At 48.8% G+C, this 20,438-nt stretch overlaps 1 protein-coding gene across 4 annotated transcripts; it reads left to right on the forward strand.

Annotated features, from left to right (window-relative positions):
* The first annotated feature begins 85 nt into the window (after positions 1 to 85).
* On the forward strand, positions 86 to 20,375 carry CNOT6L (CCR4-NOT transcription complex subunit 6 like). Of its 4 annotated transcripts, none has more exons than XM_053976833.1 (12): positions 86 to 162; positions 12,945 to 13,066; positions 13,174 to 13,360; positions 13,760 to 13,845; positions 14,184 to 14,273; positions 15,054 to 15,122; positions 15,395 to 15,552; positions 15,927 to 16,081; positions 16,358 to 16,509; positions 17,249 to 17,473; positions 17,927 to 18,129; positions 18,279 to 20,375. In XM_053976833.1, exons 2-12 carry the CDS (start codon positions 12,955 to 12,957, stop codon positions 18,489 to 18,491), a joined length of 1,650 nt encoding a protein of 549 aa, XP_053832808.1. In that variant the 5' UTR covers positions 86 to 162; positions 12,945 to 12,954; the 3' UTR covers positions 18,492 to 20,375. The 4 variants fall into 4 exon arrangements, with proteins under 4 accessions (XP_053832808.1, XP_053832807.1, XP_053832810.1 ...); XM_053976832.1 differs by lacking the exon at positions 86 to 162 and adding an exon at positions 385 to 487; XM_053976835.1 differs by lacking the exon at positions 86 to 162 and adding an exon at positions 2,410 to 2,601.
* Positions 20,376 to 20,438: the final 63 nt, after the last annotated feature.

Raw genomic sequence — 20,438 nt, forward strand, 5'->3', positions numbered from 1 at the left:
TCCTCTTCTTCCTCCTCCTCCTCCTCCTCCTCGCCGCCGCCGCCGCCGCCGCCCGGGCCCCGCGGCTCCGTCCCCGCTGCCCGCGGGCCGCCGCCCGCATGTCGTGTGCGCCCGCCCCGCCGCGCCGCCGCCGGCCCCGCCGCCCCGCCGCGCCGCATGCAGGTGAGAGCGGGCGGGCGGGAGCGGCCCCGCCGCCATGTCGGGCCCCGGCGGCAGCGGCGCGGCCGGGCCGCGGGTGCGGGGGGTGCGGGCAGAGCCCCCGCCGCGGGGAGATGGCGATCGGCGCCGCGGGGCAGCCCCGGAGGCCGCCCGAGGGGATGCCGCTCTCGCCCCGGAGCCGCGGGTGGCGGCCGAGGGGAGAGCCGTGCTCGTGGGAGCCGATTCCGGGCACGGCGGGACGAATCCCGGCCGCGGGGTGAACCGTGGCCGTGGGGCAGATCTCGGTCGTGGGGTGAAGCCGGGCGCCGGAGTGAACCCTGGCCGTGAGGTGAGCCCCAGCCGTGGGACGAACCCCAGTGGAGGGGCAGATCCCTGGCCGTGGGGTGAGCCCCAGCTATGGGGAGCGTCCTGGCCGAGGGGTAAATCCCGGCCGTGGGGCAAATCCCAGCCTTGGGGATGAACCTCAGCCCCGGGACTAATCCCAGCCGCGAGGTGAACCGTGGCTGTAGGGTGGTACGTGGCCGTGGGGCGAATCCCGGCCACGGGGCCAGCGCTTGGCCCCAATCCCCTTCACGTGCCGTGATGGCATCTTGGCCTGGCACTGTGGGTGACCCGCAGCGTGTTGGTGAGGGCGTGTTCGGGGCGACGGTACTTCTGGGCTTAGGGTGTTTTGGGGAGATGCTGGTCTCGGCACCTTTTCCCAGTGGTTTCTCAGTGGTCGGCAGCAGTTCCGTAGGAGGAGGATGACAGGAGTGTCACCTGCAGTAAAACCTGGGCTGCCAGCCCAGGCGTGGTGCTTGCAAATGAAAGCGCGCACTTAAACGCTGAGTTCTGTTACAGTCTGGGGCTCGCCTGTTAAACTGGAGCGCTCCTGCTAAATGTGGTGGAGGGCTCTGTTGCTCCCAGCCACACCACATTTTATCTGACCTTCTGGAAATCTTCAGACCAGTGGCTTTTATCGGGCCCTTTTGGAAACTTTGAATAGGCTGAGTATTTACTTTGGGGAGGCACAACTTCTCCTGAGTTGCCATGCCTGATAAGGATTTTACGCGGCCTTGGTTAAGCAGGGACTTTCTTACAATTAAAATGTGAAGCTCCCCCACAACTCGGAGCTAACTTAGAGGGGCAAACACCCACCCAGGAGTTGTTCATGGCGTGTAGACATGGCTGATAATGACAGTGATGGCAACGTGTTTGTTTTTAAAAAGAAAAAAAAAAAATAGCACATTATTCCTCTCGACCCAGGGAATTCCTAGAGTCATTGTATCATCCTGTATCCCCGTTTGGAGGGCCATGGAGCTCTGGTGAAGGCAGAGCACAGCCTGCCAAGGATTTTATTTCTGTGAAAAACAGGGAAAGTGGTCCTGCCACATGTCCCCAGCCCGGAGGGCAGCATCCATGGGCACGGCTGTGGTGCCTCCCGGCAGATCCAGGCTGGCGGGACGCTGAGTTTTGCTTTGTGCTGCAGCCCGGCCCGGGGTCCTGGACAGAGCCCTGCTCCCTTCCCCGCCGAGGGAGGTGTTTCCAGCCTGGTGGTAGAATTTTGCTCCCGAGCAGATGGACAGCGTGCACTGCTGACACCTCACTGCTCCGTGCTCTGGAATAATGATCCAGCCTGCAGGATGGTGTCGGTTCACCTAAACACAGCTTGTGTTTGAGCTCCAGCCCGGGCATTACATCTCCTCCAGAGGTGACTCCAAAAGCCCCGCGGCAGTGTGCCTGTTGGGTTTCACAGAGCAGTGGAAATTCTGCAGCGCTCTGCTGTCTGCTAAACAAACCCTGTTAAACGCTTTCAGGTTTGTTCCCTTCTTACTATTAAAAGCGGGGGCTGCTCTGAGTGCTGAAGTACAGCGCAATTTAATTTATTCCCTTTTATCTCTTCCTACATTTCGTTTGCGCATTTAATTGAAGGCTAAAACTCAGTGTAAACGGGCCCATAGGTGTTCCTGTGCAAAGTTTCGTTTCCTCCCACCCTTGGGAGGCCAGACCCTAACATGCCAGGGCTGAGACTCCCCATCAGCAGCCTGCTGGACAAACTCACCCAGAACTCTGCAGATGTGGCCGTGGAGTTTCCCAGCGGCTCCGCAGGGCGAGCTTCTGCTGGCACAGCTCTGTCCGCGCGCTGTGCCGGAGCGTGACCCGTGACCGACAGAGCTGCGCCAGCACGAGTCCCGGCCGCAGGAGCAGACTTATCTGCACAAGTGCACTCTTACTGATAGAGCCTGTTTTCCTTTCCTGAAGGGTGTTTCTCCCCGTCCCTGGGAGCAGTGCTGCTTCCAGGGATGGAGCCTGCTCAGGCACTGATCTGCCTGGCTGGGAAGGGAAGGGAAGGGAAGGAAGGGGAAGGCTGCTCCGGGTGCATTTGCCATGTGTGGCTCTCCTCTTCCCATCCAGAATCTCTAGGAGCCCCGTCACATTTGCAGTGGGAATCCTCTTGTGGAAGTAAGTGACGTTATGGCTGTTCTCTTTCCATGGGATAAAACTTCCATTTCGTGGGAGAAACTGGGAGTATTTTGTTGTTTCTCATTAACAGCCGTGGTTTTGTAAAAAGCCAGGCAGGTTTTGGACCAAGTTTAGCTTTCACACCGGTCCTGGGAGAAAGAAGCCATAAAGTAATCCTAAGGTATGTGTGTGGACACTATTAGGAGAAAGAAAAAGCACCAGTGGAGAAAAATTAATTAATGTCCACACTGGGCAAGCCTCTACTTAATTTCAATCTAAACCACCAAGAATTAAAACTTAGAGTTAGGTAGATCGCAGCAGCCACTGACTTTTTTGTTTGAGCCAATGTGCACAAATGGGGGGATGTGTTTCTTTTTTCTTATTAAAACCTTCCCCAAGGTTTTAGGTGATAAAATTATCCATCAGTAACGTGCCTAATTTCCAGGCAAACTTTCTTGAACCACCCCCAAGAAGTTCTGCTTCTATCAGCTGTAATCTGCTGGACACTTTTGGGTTACTGGGGCTTAAAAGGGGAGATAAATCCAAATAAGTGCTTACTTTTTACTTGCTTACTGTTTAGTGGAAAGAGGTTTGGGGAATGCCAAAAGGGCACTCGAGACATGGGATTGTAACCTGATTTGCAGACTACTGAGAAAGCAAAAGTAACAGTGGGGCTTAGTTTTTTGGGAGCATAAGATGGCATTTGTGAAAACTTTAAAAAAATAAGTTAAAATATGTCTTAGGCATATTTAGATTCAGGAGGATTTGCTGTGGATTTAGTGCTTTAGAGCATTAAATGCTAAGCCTCTTGTAATTTTTTTTTTTTTTTTTTTGGTCCAGATTCTGTGGTTCTCTTGATGGCAGGCTGTAGTCAAGGCTTGGGTGCTTGTTACAGTGACAGTGGGGTGTAACTTCACCTTCTGATTAATTCTTTGGGTTTCCAGTGATTTGTCCGTGCAGCTTCTCCATCCATCTCACCTGTAATGACTGAAAAACAAAAAAATAACCAACAAAAAAAGGAGGTTTCTTTATCAAGATCCTTAGGTGGTGACAGTATTTCTGGAATTCTGCTGCTCTCCTTCCCTGTGTTTTGTGCACCTCGGGGCTGTTGTCAAACTTCCACCACAAGACCACCCCAGAAAGTTCAAATTAAAGTAAACTGAAGTGTCTGGCAGGAAATGGCAAAAAGAGCTTGACATGCACAGGATTGCTGGTCCCATTTGTGCCTTCAGATCTCGGAGCTGGACGCAGAGAGCACCGTGGAAGGCCTTTAGCTGAACTTGCTGACTGGCTCTGTTGGCAGCTTAGTAAATTTAAATTCACAAAAGGGCTACGTGACACCTACCTCCAGTGGCAAGGTACTGAGCCTGCCTTGGGTGCTGCTGTGTGGGAGAAAAATCCTCTCTCGGAGTTGAAAACGAGAAAAAAAAAATATATCCACGCTCCCCCCAGAACAAAAACAAACACCAAAATGAAGTTACTCTAAATAAAAGAGAGCACTGGAAGAAAATCTTCCAGGAATCCTGGCAGTCTCTTGGGCATCTCCTTACAGAGATGTAACTTTAGGAGTGTTCAGCCACCACCAGGAAGCCATTGGATGGGTAGTCATGGAAAACAGCATTAAAGAAAGGCAGAAATGCTCTGTGTGCTGTCCTGCAAGGAACACATTTTATCCCTTGGAGGGGGAGATGTTAAACCAGCACTTAGAAAAATGCTCCAGGACGAACAAAAAGCAGCTCCAAGCAATTGTAGCTCCAAGTGGGGTGCAGTCAGCGAGCACAGGGATTTTGGGAGCTGCACCCAAACCCGGGGAGAGAAGAGAAGCCCAGTGAGCTGTTGAGTGTCTTACGCACAAATAATTTAACTACAGTTTGTAGGTCGTGTGTGCTCACCCCTACTCTGGCACTTCCTGAGGGCAGTCATTAGTGCTGTTATGACTGCACAGCACTGTTTATGCTCAGCATTCACCTAGGTGGGGTGTGCTGTCTTCCCCATTCTGCTTGCCTGGGTGGGGAGGAGCTTGGTGGTTCTTCTGAGAAAGACAGAAAAGATGTGAATAAAAGGGCTGTGGGACTCCAAATGCAGATTTGCAGGGTATGAAGGCTGGGGTGTAAATGCATGTTCTAAATAACAATTTTCCCTTCAGCAGGAGTTTAGTTTTGGGTTCCCCCCACTTGCAGCTGGAGGGTTGGGAAATTTCAGACATGAAGAGACAAATCCTTCAGAACACCCTGCCACCATCCCTGTTGACTTGAATCTGGATTATTCCTTACCCTAAACAAAGCATTAAAGGAAACCTCTTGTGCCCTCGGCCAGGAGCAGCAGGAATTTTTATGGAGGCAGCTCTTGTCCCATGGGCCTTTCCCCTTCCCAAGTTCTGCACCCACCTGTACTCTCCAGAGGCTGTGCTGGGAACAGGAATGCAAAGCTCCTTTATCCTGGCCACCAGCCTTTCCACAATTACCTCTGCAAGTCAACGGCTCCCCACACTGCTGCTTCCAACAGCCTGGAAGGGAAGGCCCAATTAAACATCTTACATGATTTTTTTTAAGGGCAAAAAAAGTTCCTAGGCTGAGGCAGCTCTGCAGGCTGCAGGAGAGGGAGCAGTGTTTAGCCTTGTGTTGTTGCTGCAGAGGCACCCTCCTCCTTGCTTCGGTGTCAAACACATCTTTTTAAGTTCATCAGATTCCAGGAGTACAAAGAAAAGTACAAAACCCATAAGCTTTAGGTCAAGCTGTTAATAATAATCAGGATTTGTGGCTGGTGTTCAAGTTTGCTGTTTACCCTTTAGGGCAGCTGAATGAATTGCTCGGGTAGTTTTCCCCTCGCTTTTCAGGAATGCTTCCATCTGAGTGAACATCTTTGTGCCTTCTAATCACAAATTAGTTTTGCTTTTTTTTTTCTTCCTCCCTAAGAAATCAATCTAAAGGCCTTTCAAAAGGCTCTGAATTTAAGCACCATCTAAAGAGAGTGCTGAAGCCCTCCTTCTGCAGATTTGTAGCTCTTTTTTCTCCATAGGATACTCCAGGAAAACTGAGAAATGGGGAAAGCAGAAAACATACTTTGTATGCTTTGCTGGATATCACCATCCTGTGTGAGATCACAAAGGGGGGGGGGTGTATGTCACCAAAAAAAACCCTTTATCCTGAGTCAGCCTCGACACGTGGAGAATATCCTTTGCTCTTCCTGCTTCCCCTATAGCTCAAAATTCAATTTCTACTTATTGTGTTACATTGATTTACAACTGGCCCTGGCAGTGGGAAAGAGCTAGCACAGGATGAACGGCTGCCCAGGCAAAATTCCCACTTGTGAACGCCTTTCCTTGAATCCCTTTTTGTTCTGGAAGGTTAAGAAAGCAAAAGGAAAGCAGGGCCAGATGCCTTCTCACATACCAGAACAGTCCCAGGTGCCAGGAAGAGTTGGGCTCACATATTTTTTTAGCTCCATCCAAGTCACATCTTGCCACTGGGAGCAGGTCAGTCTCCAGGGACATGTTTGTACCTGTGCAAAGAGCCTCTTCCTCCTCCTCCTCCTCAGTCTGGAGCAAAAGACTGGGAAGGAGTGGAGTGCACCAGAGGAATTAGGAATGTTTGGAGTGCATGAGAGAAGCACGTCTGTTGAGTATTTTGAGACCTGTGGACAGACCAGGGGGTTTGAGATTAGGCCTGTGCTGAACTGCAAGGTGTTTTTCTGCCTGCTCTAGGAACCCCCAGGTGCTTCCTGTGCAGGTAGAGGGGGAATTAGTTCAGTTTTAAGTCATTGGCCATCTATTTCATGGCAGCTGCAGGTCTGAACAAAACAACCCTGGACGTGGGGAGATGAGTATCACTCACAAGTATTTTCTGCTTGGAAAATGACCTGGTTGAAAACCTCAGGCTGTCAACAAGGCCCCAGCATTCCTGAATCCTTACCTGCCTCTTGACCTACCCACTGTGTCTGTGCTCTTCCTTTTCTCTCCATTTCTGTACAGCAGGGAAGGTGGCACCTTTGGACTGCATTTGTCTTCTTTAGCTTCCTTTCAGAGAGCTCTGTAATTAACCTCTCAGCTGCCAGTGTGTTAAGAAATACCAGAAAATCAACCTGTTTGAAAAACTACAGCAAAACTTGCCAAAGGTATTCCTTGGCTTTAGGTGAAATCCTTCCACCTGGCTGAACAGAGGAGCCCACACAAGCTGAGCCTCTCTTCTGGAGGAGGTTACCCAGAGCAGCTGTGGCTGCCCCTGGATCCCTGCAGGTGTCCAAGGCCAGGCTGGACAGGGCTTGGAGCAGCCTGGGATGGTGGAAGGTGTCCCTGGCCTTGGCAGGGGGTGGAACTGGATGGGCTTAAAGGTCCCTTCCATCCCAAACCAGTGTGGGATTCTGTTTGGAAGTTTAAGTATGGTGTAAATAGTCATGGGAAAGACTGGGATAATGAGATACAGAAGCAGCTGAACTATCTTTCAATATTCAAATAATATGCTTTGCTCAGGCTATTAGGCAAACTTTTTTTTTTTTTTTTAATGCAAAGTACATTTAAACACACCCTCTGGAGAAGAGGGTTTATTCCTATAAACTGGGGGTTTTTAACAGATCCCTTCTCTCTTCTCTGAGCATACAAGCCCAGCTACTTTGAGCACTAGTGCAGCATCCTGTGGCCTGTTCAGACTGAAAAGGCTCATTTATTGTGCCAGTGATTGCAAAACAGTTTCCACTATTGGTGTGTGCTTTTTCCTTTGGCTTCTTTTTCTTTTTCTCCTCCTTCCTTTTAAAATCTTGAGCTTTGACTCATCCAAACTTACCTGTGGTTGAACAAGGCAAGCCTTGTAACCCTAAAGCTGTTTGAATTAAGTTCTACAGTGGCAGATTTCTTTGGATTGTTGAGGGAGAGTAACTTAAGTGTTGCTGGGCTTTGCTTATTTTGTGGAAGTGCTGGCAGTCTCCCACTGAAAAGCGAAGATGACACCGTGGCCGTGGAAATAATCTCATTTCTGTTCTCCTAGCACAAACTTTGCTGTGAAGGATGAAAGGGTATTGATGATTCCAACTGTATCTTAAGGTTGGTTCATTGAGAAGACCTCAGCGTGCACAGATTCATAATTTGTGTGTAGTTTTGCTCAAAACCCAGGTCAATAGCTGACTCCTCTCCAGGTATTGATCCTGAGGAGTTGAGTGAGGCACAGCACAGCCTGAGCAGGGTCTGTATCATTTCTGAGGAGTGACTGCATGGGTGTCAGATCAGCCTTGTCAGTAAGGCAGCCCTTCCCCTCCCGTCTCCGAGGGACACTGGCACACCACGGCCCTGCCAGCTCACTCTGCTCGTGCTCTTGGGAGCTCTCTGCCTCCCCATTCCCAGGAAAACCTCCTGCTTTAAGCTGCAGCCATACTTGGCTGCTTCTCTGCCGTGCCCACAGCCCAGGACGGTGTTTGGTCTTGATGCAGCGCTGGCTTCTTCCTTCCCCAGACTCTCGGTGACTTCAGCTCCTAATCCTTTAAGCCACTCTGTCCTGGATCTCATTAGAAGCCCAGCACTCCCCAGGGGATGGAGCAGCCTTTACAAATGGGTCATTTCTCTGAAACAGTGCAAGATACTTGTGTAAATAAACAAGCACACTGTTTAAACCAGCCCTTTGGGGGCTTCTGATGACATTTATTTACAGGCTGGCTGCTGGGAACACTTCTTGCCCTCCAGCAGCCCCTTGAATGCATTTCTTATTTTGGGGAGCAGCCTGCCCTGTGTGAAGCACGTGAAGCAGCCCCAAGAGCTGCTCTGGAAGCACAAAGTGTAAAAGGCACCTGCAGACAAAGGCAGGTATCACTCAGTGACCTGATGTGGCTATCCAGGAGTTGTCATGCACACACTGAGAGGTAACAGGCTGCTTCCAACAGGGCAGCAACTGTTCCTTTGGAGTGAGGGCTGACTCTTAACCAAGCACAGCAATAAAAAAGCAGCTGTGCAATGCTGTGTAGGATTTCCATGCAGCAAATAGTTCAGCTGGTCCTGTAAGTGGGGGTGTGACATGGAGGAAAAGGAAGGGTGGAAACCTGGATATGCTTGTGTTACCTGTGATTTAAGAAAAGACTGCTTCATTTAGAGGAGATGAGGGAATGAGGGGAATAACTAGTGGGTGTATGTCAGTGGGACAATTAGCATTTCCATCAAGTGAGTGCCAGTTGGCTCTGGAATTAATCAAATACAGCTCGTTCCCTCCCTTCCCACTCCTCCCCTTGGCTTTTGCTGTTTGCTTCTGACTTGTCTGTGCTTCTCTGGGCTCACAGAGATAACGTGGAGCCCCCTGGGACCCCAGCACCACTGAATTTACTGCCAGCTGCAGGTTCCTGGTTACTTCTTACCTTTCCCTATTCCCAACTTGAATTTCCTTGTGCTCTGTGTCAGACTTCCCTCAGGGATTCTTTCAAATCTCCTCAAACATTGCTTTTGAATTGTTTGGGGTTTTTCTTAAGTAAAAAACCGTGATGAGGCATTTACATTTGATTCCCTGCTAATCTCTATCCCCAGTCAGGGTATTTGGAATAAGAAGCTGGAAAGACACAGTACCTGGGAGGGCAGACTCAGGGTGCTTGTTGAATTCTTGGGAGAGGCAGTGTACACAGAGGTGGTTGGACACATTCCTGCAGTAAAGCACCATGACAAAAGCTCAGATCCACGCCAAAGACCATCAGAATTCCCCATTCTCCAGTATTTTCTTGCTGATTTATACACACTAGATGCTGTATATAGGCATATAGCAAATAGTTTACCTTAAGCTAACGCATCTGTACATACCCCAGTATTGGCAGGTCTCTTGGAATCCCCTTTCCATACCCTTGAACAATCACCTGACTTTCCTCCCCCCCAGAGCACTCCAGGCCAGTTTTTGTGTTTGTGGGTATTGGCCGTGCTTCTCTTCTCCTTGGGGAGGCTGAAATGGGGAGACTTCTGTCACACTCCCCTAAAAGCAGAGCAGTGCAGACAAGCAGCCTTCCTCTCCCCCCTTCGCAGCCACTCAGGCCTGATTACAGAACACAGGAAAACAGAGAGAGCACAGAAATGAACAGATCCAAATGGTGCTGCTTCCCAGCTTTCAGCCCAGCTCCCCAGGCTCGGACAACGTGTGTGTACACACGCGCACGCCCCGTCGGCCAACAGGATCGCTAATTCCTGGGAGGGATCACCATATGGAAGGGGATGGACAGTCAGCTGTGCTCACAGGAAGGAAGAGCCACTCAGGCCTGGCTGCTGGATTGGTTCCAAAATGCTTTGGCAGCTTGACTCATCCATGCACAGAGGCTGGGACAAAAAGAAAGGAATCACAAAGAATGTCACTGGGCTGAAGGCAAGGGTTTGGAGCTGTGCCAAACATCCATGAACACAGGGCTGCAAGCAGGAGGCAGGCACAGCTCCTCTCCATTTGCCTCCTCTTTTATGCATTGAGGTATCAAACAACTCAACACATCTTATGGTCACTGTAATTTAAGAAATGCATCTTCTACACTCTTTGGGGAAGGGACGGTGTGTTTGAAACCCGGAAATTCCTGTTGTTGCTGCCCAAAAAACATTTCTTCACGTTAAAAGCCTCTGCTGCAACCCAGCAGCTCAACCTTTGCTCTCTGACACTTTTCACACCTTCAGTAGTGTTCCATTACTCATTTCCTTTCTCTAGGATTTAAATGACATGCCTCATACACAAAAACAGCCCAGCAAATAAAACAGCATAAAACCCCAAAAGTCCAAGGAAAAGGCAGGCACAGACCTACTGGTGGAAACACAGTACGTGTCCCTGGCCCTTTTTATATCCACCTCAGAGAGCTGCTTGGGTTCACCCAGGACCACACTTAGGGTTGCAACTGAGTAATCCTGCTCTACCAGTCCCCTCTGGGTTTTTGGACCCAAAGAGTTCCATTAGGAACCCCCAGAGTTTAAGTATTGTTCTTACTAATGCACCGATGTCCTCTTCTCTAGGTTTTCTTTAATTTACACAAAATGAGGAAGAGATTCTGTGTTTAACTTACACGAAATCAGGGTTGGACCTGTAGCAGAGAGCAAGTTTTAGTAGCATCAGAAGTTTTCCAAGGGGAGCCTTTAGGAGGAAAGCCTGCCAAAATTTGCACTGATGCACATCGCATTTTGGAGTTAATGGATTCAGGGAACTCAGTGTAGCTCTCTGAAGACTGAGCAAAAGCAGGTTGGGATTTCTGGATATTGTTTTAGTTCCAGGACAAGCAGAGTGGGAGATAGGAATGGCAGGATTTGGGAACCTGGGCAGAATCCATTTTTTTGCCTAAGAACAAAATTACACACAGTGACTTTCAAGTCTTGCTCAATGTTGCTGTGATGCAGGAGAAAAAAAAAAAAAAAAAGCATTTGATTTAGGTTTGTTTTCCCCTTTCTGTAACTGTGGCAATGACACTGCTGCCTGTTTGACTCACCACGATTTCAAAGCAATATTAAAGTGACTAACAGCTGAAAAATGTGTGTGTCCTTCGCCTCCCAGCTCAGGGCTCACTTCTCTGGAAGGCCCCTGATGGCCACACATCGCTCTGCACTGGCAGAGCACTTCTATATTTCAACATCATTTATTTGGGTGCCCTGCCAAGGAGCAGTCCTGGAGCTTTCAGATGGTCTCGGGGGGTCAGTGGGCATCTCTGGGCTGGTGTGGATGGGCAGGGGGTGGCTCAGGTGGTCTCAGCACCATGGTTTTAAGGACTTCATCACAGAGCACTCACCCAAATCCCGGGGTTTGCACTGCCAAGTTTGCCTTGTCTTCGGGCCGGGTGCCGTAGAGGTACAGATCAGTTTAAGATCTGACAGGTGAAACGGCAAGGGCGGTGGGATAGGGCTCTCGTGGCCTGGCAGGGGCTATGAGGAATCTGTTCACACCAGTCCTTGGAGAGTGAAGATAAATCCAGCAAAACTCAAGCACTGGAGATTTGGCACTGCCAAAGCGCAGCCTGCCTGTGTTGTGGGGGGAAGGCCGTTCTGATTTTGGGGTTCTGGAGCAAAGATAGAAGGATTTCAGGTGTAATCCCTTGTCCTTAAGTAACTGGTTCCCTTCATGGCCCCGTGCCAGGCAGTGTGAGCACAGAATCCTCTTATCCCATAGCTCTGCTGGCCCTGTGACCTCACCTGGAAATTACTGGGGGCTATAATTAGATGCGGGGCTCGCATTTGCCCCTCCAGTTTCCTTGGGCCTTCGTTAGGGGAGGAAGCAGCAGCCCTGTAACTGAGACCCTTGGCAGGGGACAGCCCTGTCAGCTCCTGCTCCGTGCCAGAACGCTGGTCTGGCTGTCAGCATCAGCTGGAAAACACTGCAGGACTTGACCCTCGTAGAGGGAAAGTGGCATCTTTGGTTAGCTGGACTTGCTGAACAAAACCCTCAGCTTGTTACCTCAAATTCAAGTTGGAGCTGCTTGAAGAGCTACACAGCTACTGCAGCTGGCTGTAGGAGAGTCTGAATGAGGGAAGAGCTGCATCCTCTGGAGCAGCTGCTTTGGGTTTGTATGAAATCAAGGCTCCTGGATTTTGTGTGTCCGGGGAGGAAAAGACCAGTCAACAGCAGACTCGGCTAACCTCGTGTTTTTAAATCACACACAGAGTCCTGCTCAGCACAACAACCTAGGAATAACCATGGAATAAAATCCTCTCCCTGTGTCCCCTGGCAAGTGGATGGTTTTTGAATGGGACATCAGAGCTCCCATCTGACAGTCGGGACAATTGGATTAATTTGGTGTGCACAGGCTCATCCTTGGGCTTCTGATATTCCCATTTTGCACTGGGCTGGAGCCCTTTGTGCCCCAGAACTGCTAAATGGGAGCTTTACCTGAGCTCTTTTTACGGCTCCTGGGCCATTAGGAATACAAAGGTCTTGACTGATCCCGAGCATGAAAAAGCACAGAACACAAAAGCTGGATAGTTAATGTGCAAATGGAGCTAATTCCCCCTCAGACTGCAATTTCGAGCCTTGTATAAGTGCAGTGGAGAAGGGGGACTCTTGTGCATTGAAGTTAAGAGCCTTCCCTTCAATCCAATCCTTGGTTCCCTGTGCAAGCTACAGGAGGGAGCAATCCGGAAGCAGCAGAATGCTTCTGATCTTGTCCGCAGGTTCTGCACACAGCAAACCGCTTTTATGGGGGATAAACTGGGAAACCCAGCAGGGGAGTGCAGAAACCCCAACCTGCTAGGAAGAAATGCTCTTCTCCATCCCAGAATTCTGCCCAGGTGTGAGCACCTGCTTGGCAGCCCCATACTTATTGTGCAGAAACTCTGGGAGGTGTTGTTGTTGTAAGGTACCTCTGGGAAAAGGTCAGCTCATGGCAGGACAGAAACGAAGGAATGCTGTGGAGTAACAGTTGTGATGGTCTTTCAGACTAACAGGGATGCCAAAGGAAAAATATGATCCTCCAGATCCTCGCAGAATTTACACCATCATGTCGGCGGAAGAGGTGGCCAACGGGAAGAAGTCGCACTGGGCTGAACTAGAGATCTCGGGTGAGCTGGTTGGGGTTGAAATTCCCACAGTTGGTGCCCCAGACCGCTCCAGATCCAGAGGGGTTCCAGAGTGAACCAAAACAGAGTTCCTTGCTTTCCTCTTTCAGGGAGAGTGCGGAGCTTAAGCACGTCGCTGTGGTCGCTGACACACCTGACTGCTCTGCACCTCAATGACAACAACCTTACTCGCATTCCACCTGATATTGCCAAGCTTCACAATCTGGTTTACCTGGATCTGTCATCCAACAAACTCAGAAGTTTACCAGCAGAACTAGGAAACATGGTGTCTCTCAGGTGAGGGGAATTATTCTGGTTAACTTCACAAAAAATCTCTGGTGTGGGATCAGGATCGAAAGTTTCAGTTTGTTTCCTGTGCCTGTATTTCAAATAATCCTGAAAAACTCCAGGATTTCAAACAGAGCTTCGGTTCTAATAATTACTTTTGGGTTCACTGGGTTTTTTTTCTGATTGTTGATATATCACTGTTTCAGTCCCTGGTTTCATCTTGGGCTTTGTGGGTTTTTCCCCCCATTGAATGTATTTCAGTTGTGCTTTGACACGGGAAGAATGGCATATCTTTCCATAATAAAATTCAGGGTGGAAAGTGTTCTCTTTGAGGACGAGCAGTGCATAGCACCTTAGGAGTTTCTTCTGCAGTAATACTCACCCAGAGTGTTTTTGCATTTGCTGCAGGGAATTGCTTTTAAATAACAATCTGTTACGGGTTTTGCCTTATGAACTTGGACGGCTCTTCCAGCTACAAACCCTGGGTTTGAAAGGTGAGCTCTTTCTAATTCCATATTCCTACAAGTTCTTGGGAATCCTGAGGGGGGCAGGCCTCCAAACCTTCCTCTAGTACCTCAAGGTTTTCTTACAGGTTATTTTAAGCACTGAGTTGGTAGCAGAAATGACCAGGCAGTTGGGAAAACAATGCTTCTCTTTCTTAATGCTGCTAAACTTCCTTAGGAGCTCATTTCGAATCTGCAGTCAGGGAAATAAACCCTTCAGCCTGCTGAGTTAATTTGTCTGTTCTCATTCTGGGAGATTTTCTTTGGGTGGAAAGCCTCAAGAAAGGCAGGCAGCTGATCCCCCCGCTGTTGTTTTGTGCTGTTGGCAGGCAATCCTTTATCCCAAGATATTCTCAGCCTCTACCAGGATCCAGACGGAACCCGAAAGCTACTGAACTACATGCTTGACAATCTAGCAGGTACAGCCCTAGGGATCTGGTGCAAAAAGGCTTTAAAAGTAGGATTTGCTGTTAAAACAAGACTCTGAACCACCGGAGGGAGAGTATTTCTTCCCTGCCACAGTGTTTTTGTCAGGTGGCTCCAGTCATATCCCAAAACACACCCTCACACCCAGTGGAAGAGGCTGATGTGTACTGCCTAAGGGTCTCCCTTGCTAGAGCCAGATGTTCTCTGTGTTCTGTTTGAAACCCTTCAGTTACCACCCAGGGGCAAAGTCTGCCCTGCTGAAGCCATTTTGGTTCTCCCCACTGGAAATAATCATTTGAATGCAAGCAGGATGTCAAATTTAGCTCGAGAAACACCAAAGCCATTAAGAACATCCAGTACCTGACCTCAGTCCTGCTTTGTGGTTCTGTAACTGAGCCTTCTGCTTTGCCACTCGATGTCTCCCAAGTTAAGGCACTGCAGGAATGATGGATGCAGGGCGAGGTTCTTGGAGAAGGGATGGCTGAACCATGCCAGGATTTACCCCTCCTTCTCCAGCAGATTATTCAATGTGCAGGAGTATTTCGATGGTGCTTCTAAATCTGAAAACAAGAGACAAAAATAGTCACGAATCTTACAAATGACAATTTTTTCCCCTTACTAGAGCTACTCATTTAAATGATTTTTGCCTCCTCTGAAGACTCAGGGAGTTGGGGATGCAAAACACATTATTGTTCAGTCATCACTTTGACTTAGGAACTGTAACTTACAAATAGAAACTCTGAGTTAATCACTGGTTTAATTTTTTTTTGTAGTTCATCCAGAGCAGCTGCCTCCAAGGCCATGGATTACTTTAAAAGAACGAGACCAAATTCTGCCCTCAGGTAAATCTGTGCTCACAAGGTGACACGCTGGGAAACTTAGCTTGGGCTCCATTTTCCTGGATCAGAGTGAAAACAGCAATTTGTTCATTTGCACTAGAAAAATCAACCTACGGCTGTGCTGTAAATACCATTTTTGTCATTTGAACGGGATGCTGGGCATTCCTTTTCCACACTGGGCTTTGTCACAGCTCTTCCAGCCACTCTTGCCCAAGCCAAACAGACAATCTCCAGAGGCTGACAACCTTCCCCTCTCTCTCTCTCTCTGCTTGCAGCTTCATTTACAGTTATGTGTTACAATGTGTTGTGTGATAAATACGCCACCCGGCAGCTCTACGGCTACTGCCCATCTTGGGCACTCAATTGGGAGTACAGGAAAAAGGGAATCATGGAAGAAATTGTCAACTGTGATGCAGACATCATTAGTCTTCAGGTAATAAAGCATAATAACTGCACTTTCCATCAGAAACAGAAAACATGAGCCTCCACCTTTAGGATTAAATGTTCCCTTGGGAGCACCATAGTCACCTGCTCAATAGCAAATTCCAGATCTTCCCAATGCAAGCTGCATATCCTTATTCCAGTGTCAAACACACCAGGTGTGGTCTACTGCTCTTCAAAATACACCTGTCACTTTGCCTTTGGGAGGGATTCCAGGAAATCCAGGAATGCACATCTGTTCCCAGTAGGCCATTAGTCTGGGAAGGGACACGGATTGTGTGCAGCTTTTCTGACTGCAAGCCAGGGCAGGCACAAGGAAAGGTTTCCTTCACTTCTTCAGCCTGAGGTGTTTGTGTACAATTCCAGGAAGTGGAAACGGAGCAATACTTCACCCTTTTCCTGCCAGCCTTGAAAGAACGGGGATATGACGGATTCTTTTCTCCAAAGTCACGTGCCAAAATCATGTCCGAGCAGGAGAAAAAGCATGTGGATGGCTGCGCGATATTCTTCAAAACAGAAAAGTAAGGGGTGGCAGCAGCTTCTAAAACTTACACTAAAACCTCAGAACAGCTCCCAGTAATAAGGATGGAAGTTTCCCAAAGCCTGAGCTGCCTCTCAGAGTTTTTTCACTGCTTCCAAAAAGAAAAACGCAGCTCTCGGGTCGTGTCTAGAACCAGCTGGAGTGGTTGGGAAGAGAGGGAGCCTGTGGGAGCAGACGGGGATGGTTTTCAGATGGGGACACTGCCACGGGGGCTGTGGTCACAGCTGCTCACTGTGGTTCTCTCCCCGTTGCCCAGGTTCACTCTGGTGCAGAAGCACACGGTGGAGTTCAACCAGGTGGCCATGGCCAACTCGGAGGGCTCGGAAGCCATGCTGAACAGAGTGATGACCAAGGACAACATCGGAGTCGCCGTGGTGTTGGAGGTGCACAAGGAATTATTTGGAGCAAGTGAGTATGACTGTGGTGTCCTCACTGCTACTCAGCTCCACGGACAGGCACGAGTTATTCCCAGGTAATCCATGCTGTTCCCGTTGGCGGTGCAGCCAAATGCAGCCCGTCGGTGGCTCAGACAGGCACAGATGACATGGTCTGGTTGTGCTCTCAGCAAGATGCCCAGCATTTGCTTTTCTCCTTTCAAGCTTTTAGCCCTGCTTACTTATTCTCTTACATTCTGCTTGAGCAGCTCAGCTTTCCCAAGGTCACTGTGTTTACACACATTTGCTCTTACCAGAAGTTGGCAACAATGTTCGACTTCTATTTTCAACTCTCTTTTCCTCCACTGGATTGACTCCTTCCACTCTCCCCCAGGGATTAGATGTCAGTGCTAATGTACTGAAGTGGAAGAAGGAGATTATCAGGTATCTTTTCCTACCTCTTGATTGACTGACTGTCACATTTTCATTAAGTTTGATCAGATGCAGCAGACAATTCCAATACAAGTTCCAATACTGCCGCCCTGCCCTGTCTCCATGGCTGGGGTTTTCACGGCTTCAGAGGAGGAGAAATGCCAGGGCTGGAAGGAGCTCCCCGGGCTGTTTACAGGCATTTCAGCAGGTTTAAGCAATGCAAACACACCCATCTGCTGCTGTTGTCTGACCCTGAGCCCTGAGGAGCTACACCCCGAGTATGAACAAGCGGGAACCCGCTGCATTCACAGAACCTTTCACTGCTAACACTGTTTGTCCAGGTATGAAATCGCTTCACGTGGACAAGCAGCTGCTCATCGTGGCCAATGCCCACATGCACTGGGACCCCGAATACTCGGATGTGAAACTCATCCAGACCATGATGTTCGTCTCAGAGCTGAAAAACATCCTGGAGAAAGCCTCGAGCAGGCCCAGTAGCCCGACAGCAGATCCCAACTCTATCCCTCTGGTGCTGTGTGCAGATCTCAACTCACTGCCTGATTCAGGTAAGGCTGGTTTTTTGGCCTGGCTTTTAACTTACCTTCTTAGAACGCTCGGGTCCACTTTTTCCTCTGAAGGCCATGGGGTTGTTGTGCACTGCCCAGGGAAGGCACGGATGAAAACTTTCCTAGGAACTGCTGCCTTTGGAAATCTGACTGAAGAGACTGCGAGTCCTCTGGCTGAGTCGCCTGGTTTTTGTGCTCAGCTGGACACTCCAGGGGAGCTGGCTGCACCTACAAAAGCGTAGAAAAGCACAGTTAGATCTTAAATAAGCCATTAAATAAACACCCGTGCCTGAAGCAGCAGTAAGAAGTAGGAAAGGAGTGAGTTCCTGATGAAGACTTTCTAAGGAGAGGGGTTTGCTTTGCTAACTCTGATCTCGTGGTGTCTCGGTGGCCTTCTGGTTTCTAAGATCCCTGGGCCAAAGCAGCTCCCTAAACCCTTCCCGTTGCCCACAGGTGTGGTGGAATACCTGAGCAATGGCATAGTCGCTGACAACCACAAGGACTTCAAGGAGCTGCGCTACAACGAGTGTCTCATGAACTTCAGCGGCAACGGCAAGAACGGAGCCTCGGAGGGCAGGATCACGCACGGCTTCCAGCTCAAGAGCGCCTACGAGAACAACCTGATGCCTTACACCAATTACACCTTTGACTTCAAAGTAAGCCCAGGGAGACAGCGGGGCTCCGCTGTGGCAGTTCCCTGACCTCGGCTGCCCCCGTGGGTTCGTGAGGAGGGATGCAGGGCGTGCCCTACCCCGAGCCCACGGGCGGGCCCTGCCCTCACCGCGCTCTCTCCCTCTCTCCGCAGGGTGTGATTGACTACATTTTCTACTCCAACACTCACATGAACGTGCTCGGAGTGCTGGGCCCTTTGGACCCTCAGTGGCTGGTGGACAACAACATCACGGGGTGCCCGCACCCGCACATCCCCTCGGACCACTTCTCGCTGCTGACGCAGCTGGAGCTGCAGCCGCCGCTGCTGCCGCTGGTGAACGGCGTGCACCTGCCCTCCCGCAGGTAGTGCAGCCCCACGGGCTCCCGCCTGCCCCACGGACCTGTACACTTGTAAATCCCACTAGATAGGAGTGAAGTATGGCCAACCTTCAGCTGCTTCTTCGAGCTCCTTTCCTTGTGTGTTTGATAAGAGATTTTGCACATTTTGGTGCATATTGGTATCATTTGGCACTAGGGCTGGAACCAAAGTATTATTCCCCTTTCCAGGTTTTTAATTTAATCTTTGTGTTTTGTTGGGTTTGTTTTTTTTTTATTTTATTTTACTTTAAACTGGCTTTTTCTTTTCAGTAGGAAGCTGCACTTCTAAATGGACAAAAGAGATTTAAAAACTTGCATTTAACATATTTCAAGGTAATGCTTTTTTCCAGAACGTGGCAAATTGAGCCAACCCTTTAGGAGAAAGAAAAACAAAACTAGAGATGCTTGTTTTGTAGGAAGAATGTTAGAAATACTGTTTGTTTGAATCCAAAATGGAGACTCAACTCTGCATCCGACATATATTTTGCACATTAGCAAAGCACTTAATACCTGACTATAAACGATTGGCAGCATGGCCCTGCCCCTCATCTCAATACTATCAGAAAACCAAAGATAGCCAAGCATCTGTGATCAAATTCGAGCTCTAAATCCTCCTGATTCCAATTTGTTTGGGAGCTGTTCTCAGTCAGGGCTGAAGTAAAAAGCTGTTGGTTCCTTCCCAAATGTTAATGCTCTTTGGATGTGTTGGAAATCCTTGTTTTCTTTCCTTTTAAAGCTCTGGGTGGCCAGTTCAAAACCTTGTGCCTCAGGAGGCATTGAACATGATGCAATTTTCTGGGGAGAAAAAAAAAAAAAAAAACAAACAAAAAAAACCCAAGTTGTTTGGCTGCTTAATGTTAAAAAAAAAAAAAGGCACAGTGATAGGAAAAGGTCGTGTCTGTGTTTTTAAGTTTTTCTTTATTCTGCTTTTTTGCTGCTATAAGATTTTCTTGAATTTCTATTTGAAACTTTTCATGCACTTTACTGTTTCTAGTCTCCAAATGTGATATTTTTAATAAATGAAAAACGTTTTCCATGATGTGAATGAAATTTTTAAGCAGATTGATAAGCCTATATTTATGTCTCATTCGTATACTTCAAAAAAAGTCCAATTTGAATTGTGAAATTAGTTTTAAATACAAAAGAGCCATCTTGTGTCTTGCAAAACTGCCAAGTCAGGCTGTTCCTCTTTAATCAAACATTTCCTATGTCATTTTATACACAGGAAATTTTCCATAGTGGGGGGGAAAAAAAAAAAGTCAATTGGACTTAGAGGAGAAACTATTCCCTGACTCTGACTAGGGGCCAGGGAGGGGGTGGAGTAGGCCAGAATGCAAAAATGGGTTCAGCAAAGTGACAACTCCCTTGAAAAAGTGCCTAAAAAATGGGGGTGTCACCTGTGGTCTGGGATCAATTGGAAGCAATGGGAGCTGGGGGAAATTCCTGCACAGCACTTGCTTTGTGCAAAAACAAAACAAAATAAAAAAGCCCTTTCCAGAGATGGATTTTCCTCTGGGTGCAGGTATCTCTGTTGGAATATACCTCAGCGTTCCCTTACCTGGCCATGGCACATGGATTGGAGAGCACTGGAAAGTAGAATAGCATGAAAAACTTAATTTTGTGGACATTACCTTTCTGTATTTCAGCTGCTGTATGTTTCTGGGGAGTGGGAGGATGCTCCGCTCCGGAGGCGTGCTCTAACCTGCTCCCCCTGTTCCTCCAGGCACGGTGATCCCAGCGTGAGCAGTGTTTCCTAACCATACTTCACTCCCAGTATTTTCTGAGCTGTTTGTATAAAATGGAATTTCCGATTCGCCCGTGATTGTCTATGAACTGCGGAGGAGCCCATTTAGTAATAAAAATCAAAACCCAGCACCAATGTTTTGTAATGTGGGGGTGGGAGAGGACGGGGACAGGAAAACCCCAACCCTGGCAA

This window comes from Vidua macroura, chromosome 4 (genome assembly GCF_024509145.1).
Source record: "Vidua macroura isolate BioBank_ID:100142 chromosome 4, ASM2450914v1, whole genome shotgun sequence".
NCBI classification, from domain to species: Eukaryota; Metazoa; Chordata; class Aves; order Passeriformes; family Viduidae; genus Vidua; species Vidua macroura.

What these genes read in the sequence shown, in the direction of transcription:
- CNOT6L (XM_053976833.1), top strand. Translation starts at nt 12,955, where the DNA reads ATGCCAAAGGAAAAATATGATCCTCCAGATCCTCGCAGAATTTACACC. An exon ending in GGCTGAACTAGAGATCTCGG is followed by an intron (nt 13,067 to 13,173) that starts GTGAGCTGGTTG and finishes TTCCTCTTTCAG; the next exon opens with GGAGAGTGCGGAGCTTAAGC. An exon ending in GGAAACATGGTGTCTCTCAG is followed by an intron (nt 13,361 to 13,759) that starts GTGAGGGGAATT and finishes CATTTGCTGCAG; the next exon opens with GGAATTGCTTTTAAATAACA.